The sequence below is a fragment of the Lates calcarifer genome, linkage group LG1 (genome assembly GCF_001640805.2).
Source record: "Lates calcarifer isolate ASB-BC8 linkage group LG1, TLL_Latcal_v3, whole genome shotgun sequence".
Lineage (NCBI taxonomy): Eukaryota > Metazoa > Chordata > Actinopteri > Centropomidae > Lates > Lates calcarifer.
Window position 1 is genome coordinate 16,378,968 of NC_066833.1, and position 22,290 is coordinate 16,401,257.

General features: G+C 42.7%; 1 protein-coding gene across 1 annotated transcript in view; it reads right to left on the reverse strand.

Annotated features, from left to right (window-relative positions):
- LOC108901607 (anosmin-1) overlaps window positions 1–22,290 on the reverse strand; it is a 38,615-nt gene that overhangs the window by 11,756 nt on the left and 4,569 nt on the right. The window contains exons 2-6 of the mRNA XM_018703153.2: window positions 20,582–20,629; window positions 7,026–7,088; window positions 6,448–6,670; window positions 1,962–2,146; window positions 1,516–1,645 (exon numbers count right to left, since the gene is read on the reverse strand). Of these exons, the coding sequence (XP_018558669.1) occupies window positions 1,516–1,645; window positions 1,962–2,146; window positions 6,448–6,670; window positions 7,026–7,088; window positions 20,582–20,629 (649 nt within the window). The remainder of the gene's footprint in view (window positions 1–1,515; window positions 1,646–1,961; window positions 2,147–6,447; window positions 6,671–7,025; window positions 7,089–20,581; window positions 20,630–22,290) is intronic.

Consider the following 22,290-nt stretch of genomic DNA (forward strand, 5'->3'; position numbering starts at 1 on the left):
CGGTTCTCCATACCAGCTGATGTTGGCTGTGCAAGATAAATAAGCAGTCAGCTCTTACAAATTGCCCCAACAAAGTATAGTAGTGCAAAATTGCAATCAGGTGATATGGCCATACTATATAAATAACAATGGCATGACAGAGCGGCCAGGAGCTCATCAAGTCCATGACAGCTCCCATCAATCTATCAACATTCTGGCACTGATTGGTCTGATTGGAGATCAGTTTCCATCCCTGCAGCAGAATCCTTTTCCCACCTGGTGTCTGGGTCTGTCTTACAGCCACCCAGAACACTCTGGGGAGCAAATGTATGACGAAGGACTGACACGACAGGTCAGCACACACACACACCATATACCTTCTGTCTTTGGCACAAGTTTTTACTATTTGGCAGAACATGGTTAGTGTTCAGGGTCTCTGCCAGAGATCCAGTGGTTAACAACTTTATCTATCTATGTTAATAAATAACACACTATAAACGTTGAATTCAAAGCAGCTTCCTGAGCCATTTAATCGCAATATGTGAACTGGTGGGCACATGGTTCTGTCTCGAAACGTCAAACAAACACATGGTATCTGATCTGAATTAGATGTAATCTAGACACAATATTATACTCACAAACCTGTAATCCCTGGGAACCGCACAACAATTGGCCGTGACTTTAACAAATGCCATCTGCAACACAGCGCGGCTATTTAGTGTCATTCAACACTGGAAATGCAGGGAAAGGGAATTAAGCAGTAACACAGGATGCCATCACAGCTTGTTTGCTAATCTGTGGCAAAGATCTGAAGCGCGCCACGATTACGTCACTCCCCCTGGAAGCAAGACAACACTTGCATTCATTTGAAACCTGCAATATCCTGACTAATTCAGACATATTACATTTTATATGACTGTAAAGAGGGGGGAAACCCCTCCTTTGAAGACATAAATGAAGATCTGGTTGCACCACAAAGACGAAATGTTTTGCGCACCCAGTCGCTCCTCATTACTCGGATTCTACTTGGCATCAACATGAATTACCCTTTCTATTTAGCACGCTGAGTAAATGTGTGGAAACTGCAGAGGGGAAATACTTATTTGCAATCCAGGCTGACGAGGCAAACAAAAGAATCCAAAGGATTAATACCCAAATACACATGCAAGTAGTTTGACCACCATCAGTCAAAAGTGATAAATGTATATTTGGCTTTACCACAATTGGTTTGCTGCTGCTTAATGGAGCCATAGAATTGAAGAGAGGTGTGGTGCAGATAAATAAAATTTTTTAAAGACGTTTTTACAACAATTGCAAAATTTGGTTGAGCCAGTGGTAAAGTAAGCTTTGATATTCTCCACATACACTTGCTTTGCATGGTGAGATAAATAGTCAAATCAGGTCTAAAAACTCCCAAAGGCTCCACCTGTTCCAAGGTCTTAACCATAACAAATGGAGGGCAATGGGTGTCAAACAGGAACTTACACACAAAGCAAGGCCACACACACACATGCATATGTACATACACACACAGACCTCTGGAGGAGCGGAAGTGTTTGCTGGGTGCAGTGAAGCCGCGGGTCCCGTGGACATTGACTGCAGCAACTCTGAACTGGTACCATCTGCTGGCTCTGATGTCGGCCAGTTGGACACGCTCCTCTGCAGTCTGAGGGACAGATGGGGGGAGAGCAAACCACAGGGGTCAGGGTTCACGCAGGGTCAAAGCCCCGTGTGAGTTTGCTGCCACATCAGTCAACCGTGTGTTTCTCTTTCCCAAACTTTCAAAGACACCGTGACAGTGAGGAATGTGCAACCGTGTGCAACAGTCTGTCAGTGCAGCGCAGCACTTTCACAGCTGTAACACGCCACACACTGGGACATGTGGAGCTGAAATCTCACTGTGATACAAATCCGATCAAAACGGACTTTTTATCTTACTGTTATGCCTCAGCATTTTACATGTAAGGTATGTGGATTCCTACCTGTGCCACGGTCTGCCACTCTGTGGCATCGTCCTCACTGGGATGGATGCCATAGTTCCAGCGGCGCTGCACAACATACAGGACAGGCTCCACGGATATGTTGAACTTGGAGGACCAGCGGATTTCCAGCTGACCTGATGGCTGCTCCAAAAACACCAGCTCTTTCCTGGGTTTCAGAGGGACTCCTAAAAGTACAAGCGAGGAGGATAAAACGGTCACAAGAGTTAATATCACCTCTGTGTGGAACATTCTAGGTGAACTTCAATATGAAATTTGTTGTTTTCCTCTTGTGAGTGAAAGTCGGTTGGAAAGATAAATGACACCATCAGAGCTGGACAGATACAGATTTGAAAATGAGACATGATCTCACTGCAATAGATTTAATACATGCTGTGGGTCAACAGCAACATCTTTCTAGTGTGACAGATTTTGATATTTCCCAGCCAGAGTGATGTGTTTTATTAGCTGCACCTCTTAGTATTGATACACATAGTTTGCATTTAGGTATGAGAGACATCACACATAACCTCACTCTCTCTTGCAGAGGCGAAATACACAAGTGCAAACATACATGCATGTGCGTTAAGTTCATTTGCATCATTGCACTTCACCTCTGAGCCTTTCAGACGGAGTCGATGTGGCCATGTGTGATAAATTAGAGATTTATTAAGTGCAGGACTGGGCCAAATGCTCAGCCAAGTCAGACTGACTCTCTCATGTGAATTTATTGCATTGGAAACGTAGTGAGTTGTTGATTGAGCATCGGGCACAGTGATAATGAGATGGAGATTGGAAACGCGAGTTTGGAAGTACAGGAGAAGGCTGAATACATCCCACAGTTCCCAATAAATCTCCTAGCACTTCAGACCATTATGTTGGACCTCTGTCGCTGCTGAGCAGCCCCGCATTTATAAACAGCATCAACACACGCTCAAGGCTACTGCACAGCATGTCGGTAAACAACATAATCAAGGCTGTGTTTTGTATGCAGAGTGCTTGATCTACTTATATCTCTATTCAGTCTTCATACACAGCATGTTAAAGTGATTGATTGATGCAAATAAAGTCCTGGAAGATGGAGGAGGGTCCTTGAGCCACATGCATATGGACTCAGTACTTTGTTTTGTGCCGTTGATAACAGCTTTCTGCATACTAACAGCTGGGGGTCATTGTGCTGTGGTTTCACAGCTCCACAGCCGTGTGTGTGTGTCTGTGTCTCTGTTTCCTGCACAGTAATAAGCACCAAGGTAACCACAGCATTCCACTTCTCCCTCTGTCTTAACTCATCTTCCCACAAAGTCACACAAGTACTCCTGCAAAGCATAAATCACACTCACACACACACACATGCACAATATAATATGATATAATACAAACACACACACAACCTCTCTCTTCCGCAATATGTGGGAGGGAAACGAATACACTTTCTCTCAGCTTGCTCCTTCCAAAGATAGCTTTTGGGTAAGGTCTGGTCCAAGAATCATACAGCGTTCATTTTTCAATGGCCGCACGCTTACTCCAAACCATGATGTAACTGCTGCTGAAGCACGATCAAGAGTACGGCGTCCATTCATGTCTTAATCATGCCAACAATTACACTCCAATAATATAATTCTCAATACTCACGCACATACTGTCATAATCACTGCTCTAATTATGGTGGGAGGTGGGGGTTTGAGGAAAACAGTACAAATACCACTTGTAGCACAAGGACTTACCGTAAAACGAGGATGGCTGACAGACTGATTAACTGACTGACTTGTTGTGGCAGTGAAAATATGACTCCTGCTGAATTGAATTTCATACTGACATCCACATTTTTCACATATTCTTTGTTTTAACTACCTCCCCAGTTCCTTTCTTTTTTTCCCATCTCTTTCACAATATGGTGTGTGATTGTACACTGCTTTTGATCAGAGAGCATTTGTAAGATGTTGGGTTACATCACATTTGATGCTATTTCTTCCAAGGAATGGACCCAGTGAGAAAACTAAAGATATGAAAATGAAAGACATACAAGACCCTAATAAGCCACCTATTTCCATACATGCACAGCATATTTAATCTGTGGCACACCTCCACTAATATATCTTTGAGACAGAGCGGTGGATGATGAGTAATGGCGCTGGCTCTATTGATATTTAAAAAAATGAAAAAAGCAGCTTTGTTGCACATCAAAAACCCAGTGGGGTACCAGTTTCTCAGAGGTCTGTCTCTATCAGGGACATGCACATAGGCTGGGGACCCTAACCTGAACACGCACACACAAACACATCTGAGAGTGATCTCAGTGGGGGAAACGCTCCATTTCTCCTCGCTTGTGTTTGCTAATGGCTTCCAGCATCATGGCTCATCATGGCAAAAGCCTACACACACACACACACTTATGCACACACAGAAACAATTACGCTCTTCAAACCATGAGCAACTAATTAGACCTTTAACACCGAGGACCAGGGCAGGAATTCCATCCGGACTTTCACCAAAACGCTCAGTGTAATTCAGCGTAAATGTAGTGCTGACGGCGACCCGTCATGAGCTCACAGTTTGGACTAAATCAGTGAGGGCAGGCTGCTTGATTTGAAGGTTTCACAGCGCGGTGAATGGTTTTCATTGACTGGGTCGCTGTATTGAAATTTCCAAGGTTACGCCTGCTTTCATCTTTCCCCCCGATTAACGTCCTGTTCACCTTTTGAGCATAACATCCACCATGAAGTCCCTCAGGATTTTTCCAAATCAAATATAAATACTAGCATGCTCTTCTCTGTGCACAAACTCCAAGATCACATGCTCTTGCCTCTCACTGCTAAATACAGTGTGCACAGTTAAACATTCTTAGCCTTACTGCAGTGTGATTCAAAGCATACACAGCTACAGTCTATCACTGTGGCAGTTCAAAGCTTGATTTAGACTCGCTGCTCTCGCTTCAACATCTCCTCAACTTTGTTATGGCCCCGGGCTGCCGACACTTGAGTGCTGATAGTGTATATAATGTAGTTCCAGCTCCCATCTCCAAGTTCAGGGGCACTTGGTTTTTTCACATAATGACTCGGCACCCTCAGAACATTAGGCCGCCTTGGGCAGCGCTATTAAACTGTTTTACTGGAGCAAAGATTCTTGGGTACATCTGTGTCTGTGAAACCCTCAAGCTTATCCAGCAAATTCAAGACAGAAGATATATTCCCAATCTAAAACAGAAACAGCATAAGGAATGTGTGGGTGAAGTACAATATAAAGAGATGAAATTAAGATTTATGATTCTAAGCAAGTTGACAAAAATTGTGCAAGACAATCTGCAATCTACGTCATTGAGATTTCAAATTAACGTTTGACAAAGAGGGATTAATTGATTCAATGCTATTTATGAAAATTATGCAAACTGCAACACTTAATCACATTAAAAACCCAACATTTGTGTTGGACCATTACCATACATGAAACGTCATTTACTGAACAGGAAAATAGAGGGGGAGGGAGTATCCAGGATTCAACTGATGAACCATATTAATCTGATCTCCTTTGGAAACAGTATTGAGCAATAATTAAGTAAAGAGATGAGCTGTTGGGTACACAGACATTTAAGTTAATTGTCAGTCTGCACAGTCTAATGTTCACAGACACTTTGCAGATCAAAGTCTGTCAGAACGGGTTGCTGCAGAACTCCATTATTTATCTATCACATTTTCACTGAGTGTTTTATCTTATGTTTCATGCATTTTTATTCCCCTTCTTCCCCCTCTTTCTCATTGCCTGATTAATCTCTTAATCTACACTGTCCCACCAGTGGCGGAGTCATTACAAACTCAGGCTGTGCAACCAAACATTATTTAATTCCACAAAAACTTAATTGTAAATTCTATTTAAGAAGGTTTTCATAGATAACAAATGTGTCTGGCTGAATTTTAGGGAGACGTGAATGAAATGATACTCTAGTAATCCGGAAAATTCCAGTTTAATGAAACGTGGAGTATTAGGTTTGAATATTTCATTCAGTGTAAACATGATTCAGCTTCAGTGAGGAGCTGGAACAGATGTTTATGACAACATTCTGTATATTACTATTTTATAATTACGTTTTGAAATTTTATTTTAAATTACTATCAATACAGTGTAGTAGAATGTGTGTAATGTGTGTAATGTAGAAATGTTATAATCCTCAAGATTTTCATCAAATGAAACCCTCTTTTTGACTTCATGGTCGGCATGTAACCCACCTTTACTGCTCTCATTAGTAACGGTCTCTCTGTGTACTGTTTACTGTCCTACTGGCGCTGCTTCACATTACAATTCAGTTGTATTTCTGACAAAGTAGCTGCTCAACATGTGTTTGCTATCATATTTATTAGATCACCAGTAACAAAAGATGCCACCAAATCAACCAGGACTGAAACTTAAGAATCATGACCTTAAAGATCAATGTGTTGTGGCAGGATCGTTTTACTGTAATACAATAAAATACAAGTTTATTAGCCTTTAGCATTACCTTTGTAGAGGTTTTTGGGCAGCTGGCAGGTGTGGCCACAACCATTGGAGCAGCATTTTTTGACCGCCGAGCACTCTCCGTCCTCCTCGCAGCTCTCCACACAGGCCGCTGCAAAGCCGCTGGCCTTCTCCGGGGCAGGACAGTCACCCTGCTTCACTCCCTCTACCGACTTCAAGAACTCACAGCTCGTGAGACACTCATAGTGCTTCTTGGGAAAGAGGGGCTGAGGAGTGGGGAGAAAATGACAAGAAAAAGGAGGAGCAGGATGAAGAGGAGAAAGAGGAGGAGAGGAAAAATACATGTCAGATTACTTTTTAAGACCGACCTGCCTGGCTGCAAACGGGCAACTCTGTGAGCTAACAGGGATTGTCCTGTTTACTTTTCAGCTCATGACTCACTGCACCGGTGAGTACATTAAAGAGCTTTGATTTAGCCTCACAGAGAAATGTCATTACAGTGCAAAAAGGAGTTACTTCACACTCCTCTCAAACTTTCCTCTTATTGAATTTTCCCACTAACTCCGAACAGCTCAAACACTTGAGTCTGAGGCAACCATGGTATTTGTGGCAGTGACATACCTCACATAAATCCTGGCACTGGTTTTCCTTCAGGTCCCAGGATTCCTTGCAGGGCTCCAGGCACTGTGAAAAGGAGAGAATGGTGTCAGTTCTTCAAAGAGCCAGCCACATCAAAGGGCCTCTGCAGTGGAGATGGTGCTCTCTGTGCTCAAGCGCTGGCTCGCTGACAAGCCACCTCACTCAGCCACTTCCCCTGCACGTTCACAACAACTAGTCACACCTCATTTTGTTACAGATGCTCTGCTTAACAACATAAACAATCTTCTAAAAAAGCAAACGTGGGATACAGAGGTTGTGAACAGACAGGCACACCCTTGCACTGTGTCTACAAAACTACTGATACTTGGGTTTTGCTTGGTGCGGTGGACAGATTCCTTCTTTGTGCCTTAACACTACCAGCCCCCCATACTTTCTACGTCTCATTCTCATCCTGCCACTTCTCTTGCTCATGTCTGGGCCTGATAGACTCTGGCACTGGCACTGAAACTCCCTTCTCTTCGCCACACTGAACAGAGAGCGTTTAATAAATGATACACTTGGTTTAATGTTCTTGGGATTCCCTTTTTTTAACACGTGGAACAAATTTACTGAATGTTTGGCATAGGCATGGGATAAAAGAAAACCCTCAGCATGAGTGCAGCTCAAAGTCATTTAGCCAAACATAATGGGATGATAAAATTTTAAATGAAAGTTTACCAATCTGGTCAAACTCCCCGTGCTTTAAATGCAACAACTCACCCCGAACGAATCAAATTCAATAAAAGCGAGTGTAATGTAACACAAAAGTCCATGCATGTCCAATAGAATCAGGCAGATGCTGCCGCAGGAAAGAGAATGTGTTCAGATGGGACTGAAATGAGCTGGGGTCTTATGTGCTCCTGTTGCTGGCCACTGGGAGCTGGTGTGAAAGAGAAGAGCAAGCTCAGTCAAACAGACAAACCGCTGCCAGGCTGCTTCTGTGCTGCACTGGGAGCAGCCCAAACCACACCAACCAAAGGCCTGCCAAAGTCGCTCATTCAACTCCATTTAATTTAGACTCCTGCACCAGCTACAGCAATAAGACAAGGCACAGCAGTAAATTTTCAACACATTCACCTACATTCATCATCTGGGACAGTCCAATATGTTGGTCAGTGAGATAGAGTATGATAGAGTAGATATGGAGATCTGCCACCCGCTGAGGTCCAATTTTGACCACAATAAGAGACTCAATCTCTTTAAAAAATTATCAGAACAATCTGTCGTGTTATGTAAGGTACAGTACAGAAGAGTGGTTAAATGAGGGCACCTACTGTAGAATGTATTTAACACAAAGTTGATGTAAGATATTTCACATCTCAGTCAGGGGGCCAGAGCTGTATTTATGACTCTTTAATTCACTCATTAGCCAGCTCTGTCATTATTATGCCATTGCCAGTGAAAAGTTTATTTGCTTTTTATGGAGTGCGGTGGATGGGCGCATGATGAAACATAAACCTTGCTTCTGGAGGAACATGCTGCAATCAGGATCGCGCACACGCCTGCCAGCGCCCCAATTACACTCAGCTTCGGCTCTCTGCGCTGCCCAGCCTCGTCTCAGGCAGCCGAGATCCCTCTGTGGACAGCGTGTTGAGTGTTAAACAGTCAGCCCTTCAGTACAAAGAGGGTGGGGGAGGTTGGGAATCGGGGTATTTTCTTAATTACTTCACCGCAATATAGATATCACTTCAGCGATATAAAATATAAAGTGTCAGAGGAAAAATCGGACACCTTGGAGGGAAAGCACATAGTTATGACATGATGGGCGTTCCAAAAGAAACTAATGTGGTTTTCTACAGAGTTGATCAGGTGAAACCACTGTAACACCTCAGAGATTTAAGATGACATATGAGCTCAATGGCACTGTCCAAGTTATGCCTCACCATCTAGAGAGTCTATACAGTTTCATCATCATCTGCTATTAATAATATGGTGACCTTCTATCATTAATTCTGCTCTCAATTGTGTCCTCTGAGAGTAAAGCCTGCGGCGCAGACAGGCAGTAGCAGCAACCTCAGCATCCCTGCCTAAAATACAAGCACCATGCAGGGACAATGAGGTCTTGAGGCAATAACTGTGCACTGCACCAGTGTCTAAAGGACATTCTGCCAGTAGACGCACATGTTAAAGCCCCCAAATCCCTTCTACAAATCACTGAACATACACACATAAGCCCGGGGATCAAGCTCATTTTACTCATTGAAAGATCTTGTGTGCACGGACTGAATGCATTCCATTGGCTTTTCTTGAGGATGAATCTTTTTCTGGTTCAACTCAATCACAACTATACAAGTGAAAATAGAACCGTCGTTACCTCGAGATGCTCGGGCTTGCGTGCCAAGCAGCATGAATTAACACAGCACATTGCGTACCGAGGATATTGCAACACAGATGAGAATGCTGGCTGTGTGTTTAGTGTTGTCTCGCCCTCACAGTCCCAGTTTTTTTTTCTTTTTATTAACTTCTTCGGGGCAAAAATTCCACACTGACAAAAACTGCTGAGTTGCACCAGGAAGTTGTATTTGAAACATCTTTATCAGGGCAGGTGGTTTCGCTAAATGACCGGATATATCGTAAACGGCACTAATAAAAAAAAAAAAAGAAGATAAGCATTTGTGTCGAGGCACTGATAGCTCCCTGCAGGTGTGCTGAAAACTGACAATCTGTCAGCGTTTCTCCCCAGCCACACCCACAACCTGACATTTAAGCAGGGAAGAGGAGGACCGACGACAGATGTCTTGCCAAAGCAAATAGGACGCTTGGATATAATTACAAAGGTGCTCTCATCAATCAAGTGCCTGATTCCTATTTACACAGTTTGGTGCTCAATCTAAACCATAGTACCGATGCTGCCAAAAACATGCTTGGGAAAGTGCCACAACATATTTTATAAAAGCTCTTGTGCAATTCTTTGGGGTGGCGCCACCTCCACTCTATCACATGCTGATACACACCCTTAGTATCTAAAATCATGCGCTTCTACTTTTACATGATGTGTTTTTAAAAATAAGTTACTTTGGCCTCTTGTAAGTGAGAATTGCACCAATCAGTAGCTAATTACAACAAACTAATAAAAGCAAAATCAATTCCAAACCACTGCATGTATAAACTGCACATTTTTTAAAAATCAGTTCAATCAAGTCAGGAGATATCTGCGGTCTTATAGTATTAGTGGGATCCCAAGAGGTTTGGAGCCTTCAAACATTTGTACATCTTGCACTGCCAATAGCTATACTAGTGTTTGACTTTGGAGATCTAATCTGGGAAACATGCCACAGAACAGGAGTAGAGAACATAATTGAGCTGGACATAGTGTATCTGCTGGGTATGGGTGCCAACGTCTGGGTCCCCCTCAAGCGAAAAACGCTGGCAACACAACTACCATCTGTTTGAATAAACTAAAGAATGCATGCAATTATCCTATGTGATGTTAACATATTTCTGGACAAATTTCACCCAAAAAAGACACAAATGCCTTTGCCTTAAGATGTAAACAAGAGCACAGGGTTGTTTCTATGGACTTGAGCTTTTAGTCTCAACAAAAGCGGCTGATTTCCCCTTTGTCCTCTTATCTTCCTACCCAACAGTGACACATTCTGCATGGTTAAGTAGGAACATCCATAGCGGTCTTTCACTCCCCATTTCACGCCGTAATAAAACGCAGCAGTTGTTGCACTGGGGGACCCTGAAAGGCATTCTGTGGGGCCGATGAGAGAGTCAGGCTGAATGGCAGCCAATGCCACAGCCCATCTTCGGTTTGTCATGGCTGGGGGATCGTGGAGGGGGTGAAGATGGGGGAGGAGAGGGAAGGGAGAGAGATGGGGAGGGGGTGGCTGCGCATAGAACTGCCTTTCTCCATCATAGGAGCATGGTTATCTCCACCCATCGTAAAAATGCTTACTGCCCTGAGTGAGTGACTGGAATAACATTAACTATGAAAAAGTGCACACATAAAATGTCACGCAATTGTTTTGTTTTAGGTAATGAAGCATGAACTGCTACCAGTCAGGACTGCCCCAGGCTCAGCAATACACAGTGTACACAAAATAAAAGACGGGCTATAACTCATAGTGATGCTGATGACATTTTCCCATGAACATATTTGTACAGTCACAGGGCGATGTGTGGGACATCTGGGACTGATGCTGTTATTTTGTAAATTAATTTAAGCAGACACAAAATCATGCGCCAGAACTTGTAAGCACCTGTGCTTGTCCCAAAAGCTCAGAGATGACATCTGGGGACTGAATGTATCGATCTCAGAGCTGACAGTCAGTGTTAAGCTCGAGTGGTGCTAACAGATATTTTACAAGGTGCCTTTGCTGGCCCTCGGGATGAAACCGCAGCTTTCCGCTCCTCTGGGAGCCAGATATGGTGGAATCTCTGTTGTTGATCACACACATTGTAAATCTCCCCCCACCCCAGTCTCATTGAGTTATGGCTACTTTCTGCTGCCCTGGCGCTTTTCACACTGCCGATGACCAGACTCAATTATTCCAGCTGCTCTCAGCTCTCTGCTCATATCTATCGACCCATCCAGGAGCAAGTCGTTGGGCTCTGCTCTCTCCTCCTCGAAACAGGCACTCAACTCTGCGTATTCAGTCACTTCTCACCCTATTTCACTTTTATTTGGCCCTTGACTTCCCCATTTTCTTCTCAGTTCTTATCTCCTCTCTGCTCTCATTTCTGTGTCCCCGCCTTTCATTCTGTCTCGCTCTCAGACCACGTCCGCTCTAATCCAGATAAATTTTAAAACTCATCTTTTCCCTCTGTTTTGGCTCTCCATCTGCACTAAGCCAGCGTGTTCATGGATGTTTTCCAAAACTCTTTCCAAAGTAGATAAATTTGAAAACAGCAGGCTCATGTTGCACTGCAGAAAAAGAATGAGCTTTTTATCATGTGATATATCTTTCGCAGACAAGGCCAAGGCACTTTCACTTGCCAGTAATGTTATGAGACCATGTTTCTGCGACCTCTAACTTTTTCCTGTAATCATTTGTTTTTGTGTGTGTGTGTGTGTGTGTGTGTGTGTGTGTGTATTCCTTGTGTACAGCCAACCACAGGTGATGTCACTGACACATTTTGTGTCTGTTGTAAGACAATTTGCATAAGTCAGTACAAAATAGTCATTTAATGAAATATGCCAATCACAGACTGTAGAAAAAACAAGAACAGGGTCTCAAGAGATATTTTGCAGGCTGGATTTGAGTTTACTGTTTTACTGTTGACTTTAAAGTTTCTGTCAGTCGACTAATGGATTCACTGACTAATGGTTTCAGCTCTACTTTAAAGTGACTGCCAAGTATCATGGGATACCTGTATTATAACAACAGCCTATACAGTACATTCACCCCTACTTCATTTCAAGTTGTGGTTGTAGCACAGCATTTCATGCTTTAAGAGACACCATTAAACATAAACGAGGAAGGAAAAAGAAGAGATTTTGTTGTTTGTCTGTTTGTCTGGCATCTCATTCTGGACGGCTAAGATTTTGAGAACAATCTGAAAACACTATGACGGTTGAAAGGATGAAAAACTTTTGTGGACATGACTCTGCACTCTGTCACTTGTTCCCTTTCTCACCCTCAGTTCTAAAAGGAAAGCCAGAATGAGGACCATTACTCTCAATGGTTTCCTGTTTTCTCCCTCATTCTCATTAATGGCACATGCTCCACTTCAAGCTGCCTTGCAGAATTCAAAGCTAGCTTGATTTCAATCCAAAGCCATATCCAAGTCTATTTTTTTAGACTGAAAATGTATAGCATGTCTAAAATATTCATAGCTGCCGTTCCTGATGCCCACTGAGACTCTGATTACAGGTTAAGCAGGCTGAAATATATTTCATCAGGTGCTGGAAGTGATAGTAAAATCATATGCTAGTAAGGCTTTCCAATAGGTCTCTGACAGGCCATTAAGTTTCAAAGGACTGTAAAAATATAGCAAGTAAATCAGGAAATAGATATCCCACCCCTGACCGGTTATGAAGTCTAGACACAGTATTTTACTCAGCCTAACGTGACCTTATAGAGTGTAAAGTACATTAGATATTGTGTATTTCATTTCTGCACCGCTGTAAATCCACACAGGTGTGCACTGAGCAGACAGTGGGGTGGATCAGGTAGATCAAAAAGATTAACAGCGCACTGACTTGAGATGTGAATCTGCAACTCTATACACAGCAAGCTCACACAAGTGCGTTTTTGGGTTTGATATTTCACAGGGGACACAGATGAACTTATACCGCAGTGGTTGCTGTGAGGTTTTGTATTCTACAATTACATAAGCCTCCACAAACTAACAGGAAACCCACATGGCTTACAGTGTCAGCGCAGGATCGCTGCATTCAGAGCTAGAAGAGACAACAATTACAGCATGTTGGCTATCCTGCACTTAATTTGCTGAGGTCTTGGAGGTACATGATGCCAGTGTTAAAACCAGGTGGTGAGTTGCAAATAGCTGCATGTCTGCTCTCATCATTCTTCCTGAGGTCACAGGTATCCAAACTATATGGAAATTCAGCATTAGGTGCAATAGATCTGCCTCCTTCCTGTATCTAGTTATCACCTCTGTCATAGCAGGGCAAGGTTTCTGCTGGAGATATTCAGAAGAAATGTGTAAAATCAAAATGTGGTTTTGGTGTACGGAGGTGCCAGCAACTTTTACTATTTGTATTATCAGTAATATAAGTGATGATAACTGTCTTAATTAATTCAGAGTAAGACTAACACAGACTTGAATTTCCCATATTCAAGTAATTACATATTTTCCAAATCTCCCAGTGTTTTACAGCCCTGAGAGGCACGTAGATTCTGAACGGCTGCCAGCGTCATAATTCCTTCATATTTACAACCAACTAAAACACTGTAGTATTCCAGCTCCAGTGGGGTGAAGTGAAATGTATACGGTTCAGAATGCTCTATTTTGTTTCTCAAACCAGGCTCAGAGACTGTGAGTAACCTAGCAGGTGGTGTCACAGACATTCTTTGAGCATCACTTCAATTATTAATTTAAATGCAGTTTAGGGTGCAGACAACAAAGAGCTGGAAAGGAATAGCTTGGCAGAAAGTGAGAAGAAAAAGGAGGAGGAGCAGGAGGGGCAGTGCATGAATTATACATTTACCCCACAATCAGAGAAGCTTGCCTTATTTATGAGCAAAAAGCCCACACAGCTTAGCTAGAATTGTGCTTTGTCTGCTGTGGAATGCAATAGCAGTTCACTTAATACTTAATGACTCTGAAGTTTCACCCAGACGGCCCCACCCCATGCACACTCGCACACTCGCTGATGCCCCACTCCCCTGCCAGGTCTCCTTCCCTTTCAGGTCGTCTGCCATCTTGTGTTGTTATCCTCTGTAGTGACAAGAGTCAAAATTACAGTGGCTGTAACTGGAGCCTCAGTTATCACCTACCGCTGGGCTCAGTTTACATTTCATGACAATTAGACTCAACAGGATGTATCCATCATGTGGGGTCAGATTGGTGATAAAGAGGCCAGCAGGCCTTTGACTGTGACGTGGCATGGGAAAGCCAAACCCTCTCTGCTGTTCTCTGAAAACCGTGTCATATCTGCCCAACACATGATTTACTGTATTTACTCCCACACCATCACACTGAATAATGTTATGATGACAGACACATAGGAGCTGAGCTGAGAAGTAGATCACATGATAAAACACTTCCTCAGCGCCAAAGATATTTATTCAAACTGTCTATAAAGCTGATTTATAGCAACAATAATGAACTCACATTTTACCATGCAGAGGATGAAAAATGTATTTCTGTCATGATAACGGCAGTCAGTATAGACTGAGCAGATAGTAAACAAGATAAAGGATGTCTACCCTGTTAGCTTGTTCTTACAGTGACCACTCAAGCTGCCCTAATCCCTCCTCATCTCTGATGAAATGAGACCTGGAGATTCTGTCTCAATGTAGGCCAACAATATGTAAAACATGACATGCCGCTGAGGAGAGGAAAGCCGTCCTAATCCCATGCTGCAGTTACATTCCACTGCTATCGCCACTTGTTTATCTGAGTCTCAGAAACACTTCAGATTCACTAATCCCACTTGCCCTCTCCAGCTTCCACTAACAGCTCCTTACACCAGTGGTTGCCTTCAGCATCTTTGAATTGTAACGCATCTAGACTAAGAAACAATGTGCAGCGCAATTACGGTGATACAATACACTCTTTTTGCTTAAGGTGATATTTGATTTCTCTTTTATGTGTATTTCAAAAAGAACTTCACAAAGAAAGGGCAAACCTGGGCAGGTTGACTCGTAAAAGTTTTTACACTGCTACAGGGAGTAAACAAAAAGACAAAAAAATTATGGTTGATACAAGCACAGTCTGGAGTGCCTTAGTATAAATGACTCAGCCTCAAGTCAAAGGCTAAGAGAACAGTCGATCACTGCGTCTTTGACACACATTCTGGTTTTCCATCGTCCCGAAACTGTCACACACAATCTATGGGATTTATCCCATAGTGGAGCTGGCATAAATTGATAAGCCCACATCTACTAAGTACATCAGCTTTAAGATTCTTACATTCTAATCTTCCCCTCGTCAATGTGAGTGTTGGCACGATTAGTTCTGTGAGGATATATTAACATAGACAAATAAAGGCAACAAATGATTTCTTGTTTCAGCACCTCTCAATGTGTGAGCTTGGGAAGCAAAAGATAGCAAAGTCAACGTGATATGTATGTTGTAATCTATGATACTCAGTCAATCCATCCTCAGAATGAAAATAAACACTTGGATGACAGCAGATTGTCTCAGTGTGACTGGTCATTATTGCTAAAAGAGGATTTCACAGCAGCTTTGATTAAATTAATCCCTCAAGAAAATGAAATCCCTTCTGACAGGGAGAACATGTTAAATCAGGCTGTGAAAGGTTGATTATCTTAGAAAAGTAAATGGCCACTATCTAAAAAGGCCTCTCTGTTCTGTAGGATCAATAAAAACACAGGTTTGTGTACGATGGTGAGTGTTTCTTCATGAACAATTTCCTGGAGCACTCATCACTCAGATGTTGAACAGACAGCATTTCAGAGAGCAGCTTTAGATGTAAGCTTTCACTGTTGAGGAAGTCTAAAGTCTCAGCTCCACAGCCTCTTCGCCTCCTCTCCTGTGGCCACATTTTTTTTTGTTTGTTTTATTTTTTTGCTTTTGCTGTGGGGGTTTTCATTCTCTGCCACCCACCATGTGAATAATGAGCTCCACAGATAGCAGCCAATGAAGCCCCCCCCCCCTTTAGCCAATGAAACTTAACAACCATGTCCAGATCAGGTCCTTCCTGCTGGGACTGACCAGCCCTGCTTCACACTCCTCCGCCACCCACACATAGACTAACACTCACACTGCCTCAAACTAGATAAAACAACAGAAGAAAGGCCTCAGAGAAACTACAGAGATGTCTGCTTACATGATCTCTACCACCTCAGAATCCCTCTGTATATATACCAAATAAGAAAATCAATAGTCAAACTGGCCGGGATTGTTTCTCAAATTTTACACTCCGCTTAGCAGCTACACACTGACAGGTAATCCAGACACTGCCCGCTTGACGGATTGATTTCTAGTCCAGCTTGCTTTGAGGTGTTGGTGCTGGTAATGTGGCTAACACACAGGGGAGGTGAGAGGGACGTCTGGCCTCAACATGACCAAAAGGTGCTTTGAAGTCTGTCTAAGCACCTAACAATCTGAGCCATGCCCAGCCGTAAACTACCAACCAGCACCCACTTTATCACATCTTTTCAGTTAGCCTCAAAATATACTACCTTCCTCTAAAGAAAAGATGACCACACAAAAGCCCCGTAAACTGCACTGACACGCTCACAAAGCTTTCGAGTTTGAAGTGATGTGAAAGTATGCGCTATTAGTTTTGTTTTTAATTAAGAATGAAGAATGAGGCGGTGCTTCTGAGTTAATTTTACAGGCTCAACTGACCCTGAAAAAAAGAACAACTGATGGGGAAGTCTGACCATTTTATTTTGGCGTGAGAAACCGTGGGGGTCGACATCGGGCTTTGAAAGACACTTTTGAATGAGACATAGTAGCATTCCAGCGATTGTTATTCAGGCAAACGCCTCCAAAGCTTCCAACATGTGAAGACGAAGGCGCATGTAATCCAAAAGAGTAAACACTTCTTATTCTTGTGCTGGTATGCGCAGCTCAGGGTGTGATTGGTAGGAAATGGCGCTCAAAAGAGCCACCTGGGATATGTGAGACATCCCATCTAAGACATGCACAACTCATTGCCATCAAATGGCGACCAGACGATGTTGCTTTCTGAAGCTTTTCCTCTCTGGAAACTCTTTTTAGATGAAGTGCAGGGATGTTGCCGGTTCAGAGAAATGTAAGGTTAAGTCAACATCCCGTCACTAAAAGATGTTATATTACAGACTTGGGTCTTAATTCTCTTCAGCTAAGTGATCACCACTTCTTCTAATTCATTGAGAGATGAGTCTCGCCGGAGGAAAAAATATACTGATTTTAAGAAATGTCCAGGATATTCAGTGTATTTACAAGAAAAATATTACACTTTCTTCCCCAGGAATTATAAGTGATGGACACTTTCCAATGACTCACACCACAGGCCAACTTATCCAGGCACAATGCACATGCCCTTTCTTCTCTCCCTTCCCTGAGAGAAGTTTGAGTAATGAAGTGCACAGCTTTGTTGCAGACCGGCATTTAGCTGCCTTAAGTCAATCCTAGCATTTGATTTGGAGCTTGGATCACACCCATGGGGAAAGCAAACCCTGCTAATATCAGCCATGCTCATGAATGTGGAAAGCTCTTTGGCTGCTTCTGCACTCTCTCCCATGCACACGCACAAAATCTATTTTCTTTTCACCAGCAGGAAAAGAGAACACCCTGGAGTTTTTAAAACTTTCAGGGAACACATCCAAACTTCTCAAGTGGGAAGCTCTTAACAGTAGGGAGACAAAATGACAATAGCTCATAGAAAACGCCTGCTGTCTGTTCTGTTGGCGTCTCCCTGCTGAATGGAGTTTGTCTGCTGGTCCAGTGTTATGGCATGATAATGACTCCCCGGCTCTCCAAATGCCACCTCGCTCTGCTCTAGGAGAGAGGGCAAGCAGGTTAATTACCATGACAATGGGGACACCGCAAGCGGGGCCAACTCTGGACACTGCATACGAAATGACCGGCGTGACTTTCTCATCACAAATGGAAACAGGGGGCTTTGATTTCCTAAAATGCAGACAGATGGGACGGGGTCACAGCATCTTTGTCTAAATTATTAGGCAGCCCTTCCTCGCTTTTTCTTCACAGGCAGGGAGCTCTCAGTGGCTCTTTAACAGAGCTCTGGGTGGACAGGCCTTCTGCCCTAACGCACTCCCCAGGAGCCACTGCCTTTGTCTCTCTGTTTGACTGTGTGCTGTTCATGAAGTGAAGAGGCTAATCAGCGGCTGTAGAGCTATTCACAGGGGGAACCACTGTACAGCATGGGCCCATTTGGTACAATTGTTAGAGTGGCCACAATAGCTCTGTGTTTTGACACACTACACACAGACCCTAAGTGTGCACTTGAGTCACTGGTGATGTTTGCTACCAGAATATTGACTTCTGGCTTCAAATGAAACGTCAGCACCATGTCCCAGCCTGGGTCCTGAATGGTTGAACCAAAACCTAGGACACAATAAAATTAATTAAATTCAGAGAACCCTTGAAACTATTTGGAATGGCAGAGTAGCAGAGCGCCATGGCTGTACAGCAGTAACACAAGCATATCATTATTTTTAAGGGCTTACATCAAATCCAGTCTCATTTATTTACAGCCTACAAGTAGGATGAAGAAGTGCTAACTGACACGCTTGTTATAGCAGGGAGAACAAGAAGTCCATTAAAGAGCTTTTGGACATTTGAGTTTCAGCAGTGTTAGCTAGTTGATTATGAAAACAGTATGCTGTGCTTAGACTCACAGCCAGCAGAAGCCTTATTCAAACATAAAACTCTGCCGAATGACTGGGGAACAACCAGTGCCAAGAGCTGATGTTGGCCATCACAGTGGAAAGGAGGTTTCGCAGCATTATGGTGAAAACAAAGGAGGTCTGCCTTCCTGAAAGCCTATACATTAAACTGAAAGACACAAACCAGTCACAAATTAGTCAAAATATCAAAGAAGATGTTTTTTTTTTCACCTCATATTGTGTTAAAGATCAGACAATCTTGAGCTAACCATGCTTTGCTTTCAGATTCTTTCATTTCCACATGGTGTTCAATTTTAAGAGGTTAGGTCACGTTCATTGATGTGAAAAAAACACCATGTTGTAAATATTTGCCAAGCAGCGTAAGGAAAATAACCCATACATTTGCACATGGAGTGGAAGGCACAAAGAACAATGGCTCCGCTGTATCCCAGGCAAACGCAAACAGCCAAGGAAACAATTTGAAATTCAAAAAAGGAATTTAGAAATCAAACACAAAGGTTCGTTTTGCAAGGCAGCTGATACTAGACACTGATTGTGATTAATATGTACACCAAATGCTGGGCCATGTTAAGTAAGCAAGGCAAAAAAAAAAATTCAACCACTTTGCATTTTCCTGCATTTCTAATTAATCACCACCACTGCAATACTGTTACACAAATTCTCAGCATGCATTCCTCTATAAGTACACCAACGTCTGTGGACTTTTGAGAAAAGCCAATAAATATACTCAAGGATTACATCTAATTTGTCATCACCTGTGCAGTACCACATTGCCTGTATTTTATTTTCATAGCAAGAGGGAAAACCCAGTAGAAAGGAAAAATCCACAGACACACAGCTGCAAAAAGGGAAACCCCACCCCCCACCCCCCTGTGAATATGTGTTGTATATGTCCTATTTTGAGTCCTCATGGGCTAACAGCAATGGATTCTGGTTTCATTGTCTGTTTGTGAGGAGGTGAGAGCCTTTGACAGCTACAGGGAGCATTGTTCAGATTCCTACTTGGACCTGGCTCTACCAGCGTATCATCCTCCTTATTTCAGTTCCATAGTGTCCTCTGTCTACAGTCTATACAGCACATCTCTGAGGGCCTTGTCAACAGCTCCAGGAGAGTCTGATAGAATATGTCAGCGCCATCTTTTCAGAGGAGCTGTCAACACCAGCTTTGTATCAACCCTCTTTGGGACAGGGAACGAAACACAAACAAGCGCCGCGGGAGGCATACCGCAATGCATCCCAATGAAATTCCAAATGACAAGTCTTTGAAAAATAATCAAGCTTTGCCTTCATAAATCGACAGGCATTTAACCTCTTCAGATTGTTTTTTAATTGTATTTAATTGGACCCATTTAGAGGAGCAAATGAGTAAAATGAAAGCAGAAGCAATCTAAGAAAGCACTAGCTAAAAAGAGTTTTTCAGTGTAGTCTATATCAACAGCTCTCAAAGTGATTCCTGCAGGCAAGACAAAACTCGTCCTGTCGTGACTCGTACACTTTATGTTGTGTTGTATTATCCTCTAATAATGAGGCATGTATGTGGCATGTGACTCATTCATGAAAGAAGTGAAACCACACTACCTTGGAGCACTGCTTGTGATTCTGGCACCACACCAAAGATCCATTATTCTGTAGGAGAGAAGGAAAAATATCATCAATCATCAGAGATATTGCTGAAAATACATTTACAATTCATCAGAAAACATGTATCTTTGACCTTCTCCTCTCCCGTCATAATATATCTTAATACCACTTCCCTTAAGTCATGGCCTCTTTGATTAATAATAATGCTAACAGCATACAAATTTCAAAGATTGACTTTGAGCCAGCCCTGTGTGCTGAGTGCATGTAACCTAAGCAGGAAAGTGGGGTCAGCAGCACCAGGGCCAGGGCAAACCTCTGGTCAGTTTCAGCGGAGCATGGTGACCTCAGCTTTTCTGCGAACCTGTTTGATCTCTCAACAGACGTCCCTGAGGTCAGTGAGGCGGGAACTGATGTCAGCACTCCTGTGCAGACTGCAGATACTGCCAATTTCCTCTAATTGCTGTGGAAGTGCCACCTTCGGCGCTCCAACGAGGCAAACATTTGGTCCTAATAGTGCTGTGTATTTATAAGTCCTCCACGTGTAAATATGGAGAGTTGTCAAGTAGCGAAGGACCAGTGGGGGTAAATGACTTGTGCAAGTGGTCATTTCCTGAATTCCATTAGGGCAAAGAATTATGTTGTCATTCTCTGCAAATGTAATTGTGCTTGGATGGCAAGAGCAAGGCTAGTGCTTCAAAATAAATGAGCAGCTCATCAACATGAAAGAGACAAAATGCTTAAATGTGCTGTGTATCTGAAAAGGGGGCATTAAGGTCAATGCTTTAAACCTGCAATAACTGATTTTTTGGCCACCTGCGACCTGTGAACACAACACTGACATATCATCACCTTTTAAGTTGATTTGGAAAAACGTCTTAACAGAAAGTTGCCTATCGATACATACAGATAATACAAATCAACATTGGCATTCATCTGGAGTCGAGGTTTTGGTCTCTTGATGAATGCACGTCTTCTTTTAGCTCTGTTTTGGTCTCCACAAACAAGTACAATGCTATGAGAGCAGCGAGAGTGAACCTGTACAATAAAGTTGCAGGCAGTAAAACTAAAACGATGAGGGTAAAGAAGCGAAAAAGTTGCTGACAACTGTGACAATGAATGCAAATAGTTTCAGGAGAGGCTGTGAGCTTAGAGTGACATTAAAGGAATTCATTCCAGCCAATGACCTAGATCTGAGTTTCAGTGGATTGAGTTTGGATGTTTTCTGTGCTTCTGTATGAAAGTAATGACGCTGTAGGATACAGCCAAACTTTTGGGGTCTCCAGGCAAAAAGTCTGCTTAAGTTCAATGTCAAGTTCAAAGCCTTTTCCCACAATGTAATCCAGAAGAAATTTCCCATGAGACCTTAGGAGAGAACTTATCATTAAAGGGTTTAATTTGACATCCAGTACCAGTAAGTGCTGTGCTTTTAGTGTCAAGGATAATGGTCAAATGGCTTCAAAGGAATCCATGATTGTATGACCATGTCTTCAGAGAATCTCTTCCACTAAAAACTGCAGATAAGTATGAAAAATATATAAGCAGCTAAGGAGACTAGAAATAGTTGTTTCATTTTGTTACCAAATGAAGTGGAAATGAGCACTGACTTTGGAGGGGGGAGTGAGGAGTTTAGTGTGCATCAGCAAGTTTTCTATTCTTCTGCATGAAATGGAACACCTTTGCTATGTTTGGCCGAATGCTAATTAAAA